The sequence below is a fragment of the Oryctolagus cuniculus genome, chromosome 17 (assembly GCF_051225735.1).
Source record: "Oryctolagus cuniculus isolate XC-2025 breed Fujian yellow rabbit chromosome 17, ASM5122573v1, whole genome shotgun sequence".
Classification (NCBI taxonomy): Eukaryota; Metazoa; Chordata; class Mammalia; order Lagomorpha; family Leporidae; genus Oryctolagus; species Oryctolagus cuniculus.
This window is the reverse complement of record NC_142883.1, coordinates 14,060,179-14,076,508: the sequence shown is the minus strand read 5'-3', so window position 1 is coordinate 14,076,508 and position 16,330 is coordinate 14,060,179. Positions and strand designations below refer to the sequence as shown.

General features: G+C 40.8%; 1 protein-coding gene across 6 annotated transcripts in view; it reads right to left on the bottom strand.

Moving 5' to 3' along the window:
* SMURF2 (SMAD specific E3 ubiquitin protein ligase 2) overlaps positions 1–16,330 on the bottom strand; it is a 142,321-nt gene that overhangs the window by 44,620 nt on the left and 81,371 nt on the right. For 2 of the 6 annotated variants that reach the window (XM_089316794.1, XM_089316795.1), the window contains 4 exons: positions 11,191–11,304; positions 10,628–10,761; positions 8,833–8,898; positions 3,579–3,663 (listed from right to left, as the gene is read on the bottom strand). Coding sequence is in view for 4 of the 6 variants with exons in the window: in XM_017349279.3 (XP_017204768.2) it covers positions 3,579–3,663; positions 8,833–8,898; positions 10,628–10,761 (285 nt within the window). In the remaining 2 variants the exon portion in view is untranslated. The remainder of the gene's footprint in view (positions 1–3,578; positions 3,664–8,832; positions 8,899–10,627; positions 10,762–11,190; positions 11,305–16,330) is intronic. The other 4 variants (XM_017349279.3, XM_089316792.1, XM_089316791.1 and 1 more) reach the window with 2 other exon arrangements.

Genomic DNA, 16,330 nt, shown 5'->3' with positions numbered 1-16,330 from the left:
GCACAGTGCGCCGGCCGCAGCAGCCATTGGGGAGTGAACCAATGGAAAAAGGAAGACATTCCGCTCCCTCTCTCTCTCATTGTACACTCTGCCTGTCCAAAAAAAAAAAAAAAGTCTCTCTGTCTCCCTTTCTGTGGTCTCTTTCAAAAACTATATATAAAATTTCTTCTAAAAAACAGAAAATAAAGAGATGCTATGGGTTTTCTCCCCCTGTGATCACAATTATGGTATAATAACGAGGAGTAAGAAGTTTAGAATAAGCCTTATATTTTTTTTTTTTTATTTTTTTGACAGGCAGAGTGGACAGTGAGAGAGAGACAGAGGGAAAGGTCTTCCTTTTGCCGTTGGTTCACCCTCCAATGGCCGCCGCGGCCAGCGCGCTGCGGCCAGCGCACCGCGCTGATCCGATGGCAGGAGCCAGGAGCCAGGTGCTTTTCCTGGTCTCCCATGGGGTGCAGGGCCCAAGCACCTGGGCCATCCTCCACTGCACTCCCTGGCCACAGCAGAGGGCTGGCCTGGAAGAGGGGCAACCGGGACAGAATCCGGCGCCCCAACCGGGACTAGAACCCGGTGTGCCGGCGCCGCTAGGCGGAGGATTAGCCTAGTGAGCCGTGGCGCCGGCCTAAGCCTTATATTACTATACTCTCAATATTGATTTTTATTTTCCCCTTCAAAAATAAATACAATTTATTTCACCTCCATAAAACAATTAATAGAGATATCAAGGATATAAAGTGATCTATAAATAATTATAGCAATTTTTAACAGTTTAAACAAAATGAGTAAATATTAATGCTTGGATGTAAAATTTGATGTCAAGAATCATGAGTCAGGGCTGGCACTGTGGCGTAGTGGATAAAACCACTGCCTACACTGCTGGCATCCCAGATGGGTTCCAGATGGGAACCCAGCTGCCCCACTTCCAGTCCAGCTCCCTTGTAATGTGCCTGGGAAAGCAGCAGAAAACTGTTAAGTCCTTGGGTCCCTGCATCCACGTGGAAGAGCCTGAAGAAGCTCTGGGCTCCTGGCTTTGGCCCGGCACAGTCCCAGCCATTGCGGCCATGCAGGGAGTGAACAGATGGAAGATCTGTCTCTCTGTAACTCTGCCTTTCCAAGAAAATAAAAAATAAATCTTTAAAAAAAAGTGAAAGGTGATGGTGATAATGACAATAAACATTATAAAAAAGTGATTCAAATTCGAATATTACACTTAAATGGATACAACTTACTGAACATAAATTATACTTCATTGAATTAATTAAAATACTTTAAAAAGGAACCAGTGTATTGACACAGCACATTAAGCCCCCGCCTGCAATGCTGGCATCCAATATGGGCACCGGTTCGAGTTTCTCCTGCTCTAATTCCGATCCAGCTCCTTGCTAAAGCACCTGGGAAAGCAGAAGAAGATGGCCCAAGATTTGGGCCCATGCACCCACAGACATGAATGGAGTTCCAGACTCCTTGTTTTGGTCTGGCCCAATAGTAGCCATAACCACCATTTGAGGAGTGAACCAGCAGATGGAAGATCTTTCTCTCTCTAACTTTGCCTTTCAAATACATAAGTCTTTTTAAAAATAAAAAAGTCTTTTTATTATTTATTTATTTATTTATTTTTATTTTTATTTTTTTGACAGGCAGAGTGGATAGTGAGAGAGAGAGACAGAGAGAAGGGTCTTCCTTTTGCTGTTGGTTCACCCTCCAATGGCCGCCACGGCCAGCGCGCTGCGGCTGGCACACCGCGCTGATCCGAAGCCAGGAGCCAGGTGCTTCTCCTGGTCTCCCATGGGGTGCAGGGCCCAAGCACTTGGGCCATCCTCCACTGCCTTCCTGGGCCACAGCAGAGAGCTGGCCTGGAAGAGGGGCAACCGGGAAAGAATCCGGCGCCCCGACTGGGACTAGAACCCGGTGTGCCGGCGCCGCTAGGTGGAAAATTAGCCTAGTGAGCCGCGGCGCAGGCCAAAAAGTCTTTTAAAAAAAAAATCAGAAAAGGGTCACAACTGGTATCAAACAAATAGAGCAGTGCTAAAGTTTGTGAGCTTCAGAATTATGATTTAGGTCCATGCTCTTACTAAGAGGACTTAAGGGGCTGGAGCCGTGGCGCAGTAGGTTAATCTTCCTCCTGCGGCGCTGGCATCACATATGGGTGCTGGTTCTAGTCCCAGCTGCTCCTCTTCCATCCAGTTCTCTTCTGTGGCCTGGGAAAGCAGTAGAAGATAGCCCAGGTGCTTGGGCCCCTGCACCCACGTGGGAGCTTGGGAAGAAGCACATGGCTCCTGGCTTCAGATCAGCACAGCTCCAGCCACTGTGGCCATTTGGGGAGTGAACCAGCGGATGGAAGACCTTTCTCTCTGTTTCTCTCTCTGTCTGTAACTCTACCTCTCAAATAAATAAATAAAATCTTTAAAAACAAACAAACAAAAAGGAGGATTTAGGCCAGTTAGTTAAAGGTCTTGGAGCCGGCGCCGCGGCTCAATAGGCTAATCCTCCACCTAGTGGCGCCGGCACACTGGGTTCTAGTCCCGGTCGGGGCGCTGGATTCTTTTCCAGTTGCCCCTCTTCCAGGCCAGCTCTCTGCTGTGGCCTGGGAAGGCAGTGGAGGATGGCCCAAGTTCTTGGGCCCTGCACCCCATGTGAGACCAGGAGAAGTACCTGGCTCCTGCCTTCGGATCAGCGCGGTGCGCCTGCCGCAGCGCGCCAGCCATGGCAGCCATTGGAGGGTAAACCAACGGCAAAAGGAAGACCTTTCTCTCCTGTCTCTCTCTCTCTCACTATCCACTCTGCCTGTCCGAAAAAAAAAAAAAATTAATAAAGGTCTTGGAATCTTAGTTTTTTTAATCTACAACATGAATGAGAGTAACAACAGTAGTAGCAGTAAACAGCACTTACTATATGTAAGACACTATGCCAAAGTGCTTTACACGAATGACATCATTTAATCCTTTTAACAATTTATGAGGTATATACTATTAGCAATCGCCCTCTTTTATAAATGTAAATCCAAGTTTACAGAATATAAATAAATCAATTAATGTCATAAGTCTAATGAACAGAAAAATAAGGATTGGAACCTAGGTCATTTAATTCCAGAATCACATGCTATATACTACTACTTGCCAATATGCTATGAGAATTAAAAGATATGATTTGCTTAAATCAATATCTGATAAACATGTGTTCAATAAATGCTCTGATGTTCTAATTGCTATTACCTAAATTATCTTTCCCATCCTTCTACACAGAGTAATTTCTCAAATTCAGGACTGGCATGACCTGCTTTGAATTATTTAATCAAGCAAAAAAATTTTTTTAAATAGTGCTGACAGGAGAATCCTATTTGTCAAAAAATTTCATTTGCCTCCTAGCTAAAACCCTTAAACATCAAATTTAACATATCAAATCTATGTTTCAGTAATGATAAACTATAACTAATTTTCCAAGTAGAAATAAACCTACATTCTGGAATATATCATAGCAAATTTCTAAAGTTAAGTACATTTAAAAACCAACTTCTTTCTCATTATTTAATTTAAAGGAAATTCTCTATTTCTCTAATGATTTCAGTGATGTAAGCTTACCCGTCTGGTAAATCATTATCAAACAAACGACTGCAGTCGACAACTTGTCCTCCCGTGCCTATTCGGTCTCTGGACTGAAGACTCACTATTAAACGACAGAAACATTACTGATTCACAGAACTAAGAATTACTATATTGTCTAAAATATCTATCTTAGAAGATAGATCTGGCTTGGCTTATTTTATTCTTTGTTTTCTACTAAAATCTGTGATTTCTTTTCCCACAGATTTTTCTCCCCTTTAAAAGCAACATTTAAATGTCAAGATTTTCTATACTTTGCCATGCTCATGGAGTAGTCTAATTGTTTTTTTACCACTGTAATGGGGCGAAGCAAGATCACTGTTGCACTTAAGCAGCATAACACACTAAGGATATATTCATGTAAAAAGGAGTTTGAAAAGTTCACATCAATTTTGGTTTACTTCCTGATAATCAGACCTTGTTAAAAATATATGTTGGATTCTGGCAATAGGACAAGCCTTGGATTCCTTCAGTTTTAACCATATACATCATCAGTATAGAAGCATCACGATAAACTTGAAGCAGGAGACAGACTTTAAAGCTGGCTCTACCAACTGGTTGAGCACTGAAACCCTGGACAAAACACTTAACATACTTAAGGCCCAATCTGAGTAATGAGGAAATTAGCTTAAATGGTACCCCTCAAGTCCTTCCTTGCTGCTCTAGTATTACTTCTGTTCTTGAAAACTCTCCCAAAAGACTAAAGTACAACTTGACTATAACTCAACTTTTTTTTCTTGAAGATTTATTTATTTATTTTATTTAGCAGGGGCCAGCGTTGTGGCATAGTAGGTAAAGCTGCCCCCTGTGACGCTTGCATTCCATTTGAGTGGTAGTTCATGTTCCAGCTGCTCCACTTCCTATCCAGCTCCCTGCTAATAGCCTGGGAAAAGCAGCAGAAAATGGTCCAAGTGCTTGGGCCCCTGCCACCCACATGGGAGATATGAATGAAGCGCCTGGCTTCAGCCTGGTCTAGCCCCAGTTGCTACAGCCATCTAGGGAGTGAACCAGTGCATGGAAGCTCTCTCTCTCCATCTCTCCCTCACTCTTTCACAAAAATAAACAAATATTTTTTTAAAAAAGAATTAAGAAGGTTAGCACATAAAGTATGGTTTCTAGGGACTCTTCACTCAAGGAAAGGTCTTCAAATTCCAAAATCTTCCAGTTCTGTAAAAATGTGAAAAGCTGGGGACCAACATTATGGCACAGAGAGTTAAATTGCCTCTTAAGACACTGGCATCCCATATCAGAATTGGAGTCCTGGTTGCTCCACTTCGGACCTGGCTCCCTGTGAATGTGCCTGGGTACAGAGCAGAGGATATTCTAAGAACTTGAGCCCCTGCCACTCATGTGGGAGACCTGGATAGAGTTCTAGGATCCTAGCTTTGGCCTGATCCAGCTGTGGCCTTTGCGGCCATTTAGGGAATGAACCAGAGAATTTAAGATCTTTCTTTTTCTCTGTCACTCTGTCTTTTAAATAAATACATCCTTTTTTTTTTTTTTAATTTATTTGACAGAGTTAGATAGAGAGAGAGACAGAAAGAAAGGTCTTCCCTCTGTTGGTTCACCCCCCAAATGGCTGCTACCGCAGGCGCGCTGCTCCAATCTGAAGCCAGGAGCCAGGTGCTTCCTCCTGGTCTCCTATGCAGGTGCAGGGCCCAAGCACTTGGGCCATCCTCCACGGCCTTCCCAGGCCACAGCAGAGAGCTGGACTGGAAGAGGAGCAACCAGGACAGAACCGGCGCCCCAACCAGGAATAGAACCCAGGGTGCTGGCGCCTCAGGCGGAGGATTAGCCTAGGGAGCTGCGGCGCCGGCCCAGTAAGTTCTATTTAGAAGCGAGAATACTGAACAGACTTCTTTAATAAATGTAAACCAAATAATATATGAAAACTATACTAAAAAACTATTAATCATTTCTTACACAGAAAAATCATGTGAAATTCTTACCACCAAAATACAATCAGTAGAAAGAATGTATTTTCTCAGTAGCTTTATTTGAAGTAACACTAAGGTTCAAAGCTAATAATTCTCATGGTCTTCATTTTATATCTCCAGAATGTTGCACAATAAAACGCCTAAGAAATTGTAGGTGTTTTTAAATAGTCTAATTCTAGCAACAGAATTAGAGTATTTAATAATATTAAGACATCAGAAACAGCCTAAATATCCAACAATAAAGGACTAATTATATGCCCAACATGGACATAAAATGCTATAGAAATGTATCTGAGGACCAAAAACAAGTATTTGTGACAGATTAAAAATGTGCATGATATAATCTCATTTTTTAAAAATACATAGAAAGTATATACATCAGAGTGATAATAATGGTGATGAGTATTCCTCAAGTTCACTGTCTATCTTTAGACTTCATTTGTAATAGCAAATGACAAAAAATAAACTTCACAAAAGGTAGAGTTAAGTAACCGTTGTAAATGCAAGGGACAATGTTTCTATGCCTTTAATCAACCATCTCAAGTTAGAAGACTTTTTTCCTATGGTAACAATTCTCAAAAAGATAAAGTATTCAAAACTGTTTAAGTTTCAATTTATAACAGCAAAAAATAATCTTAATAGTTTAAATGATTAAGTTATGATACATCTATATAATCCATCATTTAGAAATCAGTAATTACAAAGATCACATATGAACACTAAAAATGGTTTTGGTAAATAAAATGAGGATATATGCTCATTGTAATTAAAATCATAAAAATATACAACTCATACACGTATATAAAAATATTAGAAATGAGTATATATTTTCAAAGTTGAGACTCTAGTGTACTTCTCAAATTTCCAAAAAGATGTTCTATATATGTGTATATATATATACATTTGCAATTATTTATAAAGGACTAATTATATAGAACTAGAAATTATGACAGAACTGCAAGATCATGTTTGAGTTTAGCCTCTCTCTTATTAAAGGTTCCATTATGAACACCAGATTACACAGGAGCTTAAAATTAAATTATATAAATTTATATACACACATTTAAAAGTAAAACATTTGATTTTTATGACATATGTATATAAGGGTTCTTCAGAAAGTTCATGGAAAAGTACAATTAAAATATAAGTTTAGGTTGTGGCATAACGTTGTGGCATAATAGATTAAGCAGATTGCAATGCCAGCATCCAATAGTGGCTCTTCCAATCCAGCTCCCTGCTAATTAGCCTGGGAAAGCAGAAGATAGCCCAAGTCCTTGGGATCCTGCACCAATATGAGAGACCCAGATGCAGCTCCTGGTTCTTGGCCTTTGCCTGGCCTAGCCCTGGCTGTGGCAGCCATCTAGGGAGTGAATGAGCCAATGGAAGATCTCTCTATCTCTCCCTAACTCTGCCTTTCAAATAAATAAAGTAAATCTTTCCCAAAAAAGGTTTGATACAAAAATATTTTTGAAATCCAGGCAGTTTTTTCACAAGGCATGTTTTATGAACTTTTTAAAACCTCTTTTATTTCTAATATATAACAAATATTCTAAATATTTATACCTAGTAAATATTTATACCTAGTAAAACTATTTTGTTACTCCTAGATATGAACTGTCACCTATTACATAATGTATCAAATCAAATAAAGTTGGAAAGATTATATACAAAAGTCTTATCTGCCAGGATTTATTTTTCAAAATTTTTGTTTATCATACTCTAAATCCAAGAATAACAGGAAATATCAATAATGCTGTAGTGAGTGCTCCAGGATAATCAAAATAGAGCTCTCTTATGTTTCTACTCTAGCAGTTCTCCAGTTATGAACCCAATTCATTGCCTTGTAAAATGAAGCCCCTTTGGGGCCAGTGCCATGGTGCAATAGGTTAATCCTCTGCCTGCGGCGCCGGCATCCCATATGGGTGCTGGTTCTAGTCCCGGCTGCTCCTCTTCTAATCCAGTTCTCTGCTATGGCCTGGGAAAGCAGTAGAGGATGGTCCAAGTCTTTGGGCCCCTGCACCTGCATGGGAGACCGGGAGGAAGCACCTGGCTCCTGGCTTCAGATCAGTGCAGCTCCAGCTGTTGCGGTCATTTGGGGAGTGAACCAATGGAATGAGGACCTTTCTGTCTCTCCCTCTCACTGTATGTCACTCTCTCAAATAAATAAATAAATAAATTCAAGGTACTATTTTATATATATACAATGAAACCCTTCAAGTGCCTTTGAGAACAAAAACCTCTCTAGATTCATAACAAAATCACCTTATTCTGAATTCTGCCCTATAACAAAGTGTTAAGATTCCAATCACGGGGCCAGCACTGTGGCATGGCAGGTAAAACTACCACCTGCAGTGCCAACCAGCATCCCATATGGGTGCTGGTTTGAGTCCCAGCTGCTCCATTTCCAATCCAGCTCCTTGCTAACATGCTTGGGAAAGCAGCAAAAGATGGCCCAAGTCCTTGGGCCCCTGTACCCATGTGGAAGACCTGGAAGAAGCTCCAGGCTCCTGGCTTCAGACAGGCCCAGCTCCGGCCGTTGTGGCCATTTGAGGAGTGAACCAGCAGATGGAAGATATCTCTCTCTGCCTCTCCCTCTCTGTGACTCTGCCTTTCAAATAAACATTAAAAAAATTTTTTTAAATCCAAACACATTTTCCTTCTCTATTATAAGAAACCTGTAAGGTACCCTCCTTAATGTTACTATATTACACTAAGAGTCTAAACCTCAATCTACCAATTCTTAAGAAAAGTCTCAGGAAATTCTATATCAAGCCCTTCCCTCTAGGTCATTTCAAGACAGACTAGTTGTCCATGTCTACCAAGTGCCTTATGAGTAAATCAGCAATTTCTTCTTCCAATTAGCATTACACTACCACTACTCATTCTACTTTTCAATTAGAACAGATTTTTAAACTGTAAAGCATTAAACACTAAACAAAGAGTCCAACAGAAATATTCTCTTATTACTCAAAACAAGTTTGAGTTATTTTCAGGAAACTTAAACAGCATGTATAGAATCTCTTTCAGTGCTCTAGTTTATTTGTATACTTTGAAAGAATTCCTTCCTAAAAGATCAACAGTTCTTCACAACACTAGGAGTTGGTAATTTACATTATATAAATTTGTTTTAATAAAGTTAACCTGGATCCATAGTTTGTAGTATTTTACTTGATTCATATTTAATTTACACGAATTCAAAGAAGATGTAGCTACTATACATTGACTTAAAAGGTATTTAGACTTTAGGTCAGTTTGAATGAGGTCAAAATCCATGTAACTTTAAATTCCATACTTACCTACTATCTGTCCTCTAACTGTATCATTGTCATTTGGCCCAAGTTTGCATAGATCCAACCTCTGATCTATTTTAAGTCAATTAAAAAAAAATTAGCTGATATCAGAAATTCTAACATCTATACAGCAACAATAAATTTGCACACTCTTTTGGAAATCAGATTTATCATTTAAAGAATCAATCATGTTTTAACTATAAAGCCTTTTTTAACTATAAAATCCTCCAACTGTATTTACAATTAGTATAAATATATCAACACGTTTTGATAAATTCAGTTTTCAAAAACCATGAAACACTAGCATATTATATGGCTAACATAAAGTTACTTTCTTTCCAAAGCTTTCAGATAATTTTAGCATGGGGTTCAGCTTGTCAGTTCCTAACTGTTGATTTTAAGCAATTTACCCTTAACTCTTGGTTTTCTCACATACAACAGTAGTATCTGGGCCAGCGCTGTGCCATAGCGAATAAAGCCGCCACCTACAATGCTGGCATCCCATATGAGTGCCAGTTTGAGTCCCGGCTGCTCCTCTCCCAATCCAGCTCTGCTATGGCCTGGGAAAGCAGTGGAAGATGGCCCAAGTCCGTGGGCCCTTGCACCCATGTGAGAGATCCTGAGGAAGCACCAGGCTCCTGGCTTCAGAATGGCCCAGCTCTGGCCATTTCAGCCATCTGGGGAGTGAACCAGCGGATGGAAGACCTCTTTCTCTTTCTGCCTCTGCCTCTCTGTAACTCTACCTTTCAAATGAATAAATCAACCTTAAAAAAAAAAAAAAAAAAAGTCCCATGTATGAAGAATTTGGTAGAAACAAAAAAATTGTTAGAAATGAATTTTTAATCTATGTCCCAATGCAAAGAAGCCCTCAAAAGCCTCTTTGTCACCTGGTTACATGAATTACTTATATGCTAAGTCAGTTTATCAGTGCACTGTAAAAATCACTTCTAATGTTTTGATCTTGGTCTAATCTTCTAAATGCCAAGGCTGGTGATAAACTGATCTATGGCTAAGTAATACGACACTCTCATACTCAGAATAATAGCTTACCTTTCTTTTAAATTTTGTCACAGCAGTTTTCTGTATTATTCTATTTTTTTTAAAGATTTATTTATTTTATTTGGAAGGCAGAGTTACACAGAGAGAGAGACAGACAGACAGAGACAGGTCTTCTTATCTGTTGGTTCACTTCCCAGATGGCCGCAACAGGCAAAGCTGTGCCAATCTGAAGCCAGGAGCCGAGAGCTTCCTCCAGGTCTCCCACGTGGGTGCAGAGGCCCAAGGACTTGGGCCATATTCCACTGTTTTCCCAGGCCATAGCAGAGAGCTGGATCACAAGTGGAGCTGCTGAGACTCAAACCGGCGCCCATATGAGAGCCTGGCACTGCAGGCTGCAGCTTTACCTGCTACATTAAAGCACTGGCCCCCTGTATTATACTACTATTTAGGGGTCCGTGCTGTGGCATAGTGGGCTAAACCTCTGCCAGGACTCACACTGGCACCCATATGGGATGCCAGTGTTGGAAGCCAAGGCCTAACCCACTGTGCCACAACACTGGACCCCAATCACTTAACATTTAAAAACTCACTGGAAGTTAAGCATCAGCTCTGATTTAGCTCTAAGTTTTACATACTCAAAAAGGTTTCATTTTATGAAAGATCCCAAAATAAAATTCAGACCAGGAATTTTAACCCATGTTTCAGACATACACAGGAGGATTTCAGACCCCAGTCAACATAAATATTCTTGTACATACAGACAGATTTCTTTTTCAGTTTAAAAAGCTCAACATCTACTCACAACCAGTGTCTTTGAGGCGATTGATGGCATTGGAAAGAAGACGAACACAACCAAGAAATCCAGCACCTTGTTTTTTATGGATCTTCTTGTGATTCCATACGCTGATGGTAACTGAATCAGACTTTCCAATATACCTAAAAAACAAAACAGCTGCATGAGTTAACTGACAATTATAAATAGTGTAAATTTTTTTCTTCTTTTTATATTCTAAAGTTATTCTAAAAAGTATGGCTAGATCAGAGTTCAGTCAATCCACAGGATTAACGTAAATTATTAAAATCTTAAAAGTAAGATCTAAGAATAACTTCTAATATATTCTTATCGCATCTGCCACTCACGTTTGGCAACAATTCCTGTTAGTAACAACATTATTTTAGTAGCTATTATGTAGTAACAGTTTACAATGATTACATCTTTCTAACAACAAAAATCCTAAAAAGAACTTTTCTCATTTTTACCACATTTTAAATATATTTCAATGATATGACCTATCACAGTCACAGAAGACTAAGCTTATTTTCAAGGGGTATTATCAAGGCTGACAGACCAAAAATCTGACCTACCTGTTATATTTAAAAATGCTGTAGAACAAAAGCTCTTTGTAACGCTTTTCTCCTGCTTCTCTCCTGCATGCAGGCCTTGAGCGAGCAGGACTCTTGCAGATTTCACTTCACTGCCTGCAGACAAGCAGAGCAGGGAAAAGCGTTACTATACTTGTCTGTACATATGCCTGAAGTATGTAAAAGCTCCATCACAGCCAGTTGTTAACATGGCATCAACCCATGCAAAAATGCAATAAACTATCAGTGAAATCCTAACTATTTCAATGACTCTAAGAGAGGTCAAATTTTTGGTCCAGCAACCTTGATTTCAAAGTATCATTCAGTAAGGCAACAATATTAGAAAAATTCACCTAGTATAAAAAAATTCTAAGCCTTTCAAGCGAGGACTACAATTTTTTAAATAAGAAACACAGAAGGCACACTTGAGTGCCTGGTTCCAGCAGTATCTAAACCATACATATCCCTGGGCTCTTAATTATGCAGGTCAGTACAATCTCTTTTTAAAAATTAAGCCAGTTTGAATTTTGTCTCCATTGACTGCAAATGAAAAGATCTTGACTAAAATGTCATTTAGTATGTACACTCTAATTTCCAAATACAACAGATCTATCTTGGCAAGTATCTACTGCATACTATGTTAAAACTATAGAACCAGAACCAAGTATTAAACAGCTAAATCCTCTCAAAACCAAACGTTTAAAAAAAAATCACATTAAACTAGTTTCCCAGCTGGTAAGCCTGGTTTAAAGGTATGGTGAAATACTCATTTCCAAGGCCTCAAGGCAGCCCATCATCAGGTTAAGCAGATCCATCTACCAACTACATGGTACTTTTACATATACTATGATATGAACTATTGAGAAGTTCCACATTAAACAACAGTAAACATTTGTTCATTTCAGATATTCTGGGGGACAGGCTAAGTATAAATCTCTAAAAATTAAGAATCACACTGAATTACTTAAGTGTGCACATCACATTCTGTCCAAATATTCCTGGGCCAGAAATTAATCAGAAGTATAATTTACACTTAGAGAAGTGCTCTCACTTTAAGAAATTTCAGGTAATACCTGTATAACACTTGACAAAGTAGATCCTTTTATAATTGAATGTTAAATAGAGGGCTCAATTAGATTCTCTTAAAATTTCAACTTCAACAAGTAACACATGATTCTAAACAAGTTTCAGGATATTCCATATTGAGGGACCCTTCTATAGAATATTAGCATACAGACCAAAATAAGACAGAGTCAGGATTTAGGGCTAACATTTGTTAGATTTCTGTTAGAAGACTTAATAAAATAAAGTCAAAAGTTTTGCAAAGTGATCCAAAGTATTTCCCTGACCATTTTCCCTCCCACACACGCCCTGGCAAAAAGCAAGAAAAGCTCCTAGGTATCCCAGTTAATATAAACTATATATATATATATAAAACAAACACACACATGAAAATATGCTCAACATCTTTAGTCCTTAAAGAAATGCAGGGGCTGGCATGGTGGTAGTGGGTAAAACCGCCACCTACAGTGCCAGCATCCCATATGGGCGCTCATTCGAGTCCCAGCTGCTCCACTTAAGATCCAGCTCTGGCCAGCGCCGCAGCTCGCTGGGCTGATCCTCTCCGCCTTGTTGCGCAGGCACGCTGGGTTCTAGTCCCGGTCGGGGCGCCGGATTCTGTCCCGGTTGCCCCTCTTCCAGACCAGCTCTCTGCTGTGGTCCGGGAAGGCAGTGGAGGATGGCCCAGGTGCTTGGGCCCTGCACCCCATGGGAGACCAGGAGAAGCACCTGGCTCCTGCCATCGGATTGGCGCGGTGCGCCGGCTGCAGCGCGCCGGCCTTGGCGGCCATTGGAAGGTGAACCAACGGCAAGGGAGGACCTTTCTTTCCGTCTCTCTCTCTCACTGTCCACTGTCAAAAAAAAAAAAAAAAAAAAAAAGATCCAGCTCTGCTATGTCCGTTGCGGCCAATTGGGGATTGAACCAATTGATGGAAGACCTCTCTCTCTCCCTCTCTCTCTCTCTCTCTGCCTCTCATTCTCTATGTAACTCTTTCAAATAAATAAATAAATCTTAAAAAAAAAGGAAATGCAAATCAAAACTACATACTCACTAGGAAGATTATAGTTTTTTTTAAAGATTTGAGAGGTAGAGTTACAGACAATAAGGAGAAACAGAGAGAAAGGTCTTCCATCTGTTGGTTCACTCTCCAATGGCCGCAACGGTTGGAGCTGCGCCAATCTGAAGCCAGGAACCAGGTGCCTCCTCCTGGTCTCCCATACGGGTGCAGGGGCCCAAGGACTTGGGCCATCTTCTACTGCTTTCCCAGGCCACAACAGAGAGCTGGATCGGAAGTGCAGCAGCTGGGACTAGAACCGGCACCCATATTGGATGCCAGCACCCCAGGTGGAGGATTAACCCACTGCACCACGGTACTGGCCCCTATAATTTTTTTTTAATAGAGGTGAACCCTAAAGGCCAAATAAACTCCTGATCTCAAAAACCCAAGATGTGTGCATGTGAATTTGTGACTATGACATATTAACTACTGAAATTAACTCAAATATTTTGTTGAAATGACAATATTTTAGACAAAATATATTATGCTTGATTTTATGTTTCTTTTTATTTTTTAAGTGTGGTTACTAGAAAATTTAAAATTTGATGAGCTCCTATTTGTGACTCATGTTTCTATTCGGCAATGCTGATCTTGACCTAGATGATAATGGAGTACTGTATTCAAAATCTGGAGGGAAAGTGATGCTTCATTAGAAGTCTATACTTAGACAAACCATCAATCAAGTAATATGAAACAATACATTTTTCAGGTCAAAAAATGTTTCCCATCATTGTACTCTCTCAAAATGACAATGAAGACAGACTTTACCAAACTGAAAAGTAAACAAAAAACTGAAAATCACTGGACTTGGAAGAAACAAAAGGAAATTCTCAAAAAAATCATAAAGACAAGTCCCAAGTCTTAGAGACCATATCAGACTAGATGAGGCAAGAGGGGGCTCCAAGCGTGTCTCCAAGAAGAGAAACAAAAGCCAGTGGAATCCTGACATGACTGAACATGTGGAGAAGGGATATTAAGTTCCATAGGAGAGTCTGGGCAGTAATCAATAAGACAGAAGATTAAACAGGTGACAAAAATAGTTATTAACTTCAGACAAAAATTGGGACTGGCGCTGTGACATAGCGAGTTAAGCTGCCATCTGCAATACTGGCATCACATAGGGGTTCCAGCTGTTCCACTTTCAATCCAACTCCCTGCAAATGTGCCTGAGAGAACAGAAGATGGCCCAAGCTTGTGCTTGGGCTCCCGATACCCACTTGGGAGACCTGGAAGAAGCTCTTTGCTCCTGGCTTTCATCCGGCCCCAGCTATTGTGGCCATTTGGGGAGTGAACCAATGGATGGATAATATCTCTCTAACTCTGCCTTTCAAATAAATAAAATCAATCTTTTTTAAAAGAGAAAAACTGTTAAGAAAGGAAATATAATTCTTGTATACTATGTGACCCACGGAACTATTCACCAAAAAAGATCATGATTAAGTCGGAGGGCTGGGAAAAAGCCAGGGGTATCTGAGTGCTGAAGGAGTGGGGATCAGGGATATCAGTTTTAAAAAGCTGACTCAGGGGCCAGCTCTATGGTGTAGTGAGAAAAGCCCCCACCTACAGTGCCAGCATCCCATATGGGCACCAGTTAGAGACCCAGCTGCTCCCACTTCCAATCCAGCTCTCTGCTATGGCCTGGGAAAGCAGTAGAAGATGTTCTAGTCCTTGGGCCCCTGCACTTGCATGGGAAGACCCAGAGGAAGCTCCTGGCTCCTGGCTTCGGATTGGCGCAGCTCCGGCTGTTGGGGCCAATTGGGGAGTGAACCAGCAGACGGAAGATCTCTCTTTCTCTCTTACTCTCCTTCTTTGTGTAACTCTTTCAAATAAATAAATAAATCTTAAAAAAAAAAAAAAACAGCTGACTCATCTAAGGTATGAAATTTTTAAACATCTAAAAGTAAATACAAAAAAATTTAAATCCTGTAAAATAATCAAGATATCTAGAAACAGAAGAAAATGCTAGTATGAACAGGCAAATCCATTAAAGCAGTTACCTTGGGAATGGGAATCAGGAATGAGAATAGGGCAAGGAACCACTGTTTTCCGTTGAGAATTTCATAATGAGAGGGTACTGGGGTGCAGAGTGTTAAGTCACTGCTTGGGACCTGGCAGTTCAATTAGGAGTGCCTGGTTCTAATCCTGCTTATCTGATCCTGGTTCCCACAAATGTGCCTGGGAAGCAGCAAATGATGGCCCAAGTATGTGGTTTCCTGCCACCCACATCAGAGGCCAACATGGAGTTCCTAGCTCCTGGCTTTGGCCTGGTCTAACTCTGGCTGTTGTAGACATTTAGGAAGGAAACCAGCAGATGAAGATCTCTCTCCTGTCTCTCCCTCTCCCTCTGTCACTCCGTTTTTCAAATAAATAAATAAATATTTTTAAAAAACAATAAAAACCTTATAGTACCAGCTACCTTTTAAAAAAGGCATCCATACCACTATGATTAAATGTAATTTCAGGGACCAGCGCTGTGGCGTAGCAGGTTAACGCCCTGGCCTGAAACGCTGGCATCCTATATGGGCGTTGGTTCGAGACCTGGCTGCTCTACTTCCTATCCAGCTCTCTGCTTGGGCCTGGGGAAGCAGTGAAAGATGGCCCAAGTCCTTGGGCCCCTGCACCTATGTGGGAGACTTGGAAGAAGCTCCCGGCTCCTGGCTTTGGATCAGCGCAGCTCCAGCTGTTGCGGCCAATTTGGGAGTGAATCAGTGGATGGAAGACTTCTCTCTCTACCTCTCCTCTCTCTGCATAACTCTTTCAAATAAATAAATAAATATTTTTTTAAAAAATGAAATTTCAAAGAAAGCCATTGGGGCCGGTGCTGTGCATAGTGGGTAAAGCCATATGGATGCTGATTCGAGACCCAGCTACTCCACTTCTGATCCAGCTCTCTACTATGGTCTGGGAAAGCAGTGGAAGATAGCCCAAGTCCTTGGACCCCTGCGCCTGTGTGGGAGTCCCAGAAGTTGTTCCTGGTCCTGCCTTTGAATCAGCAAAGCTCTGGCCGTTGCAGCCAACAGGGGAGT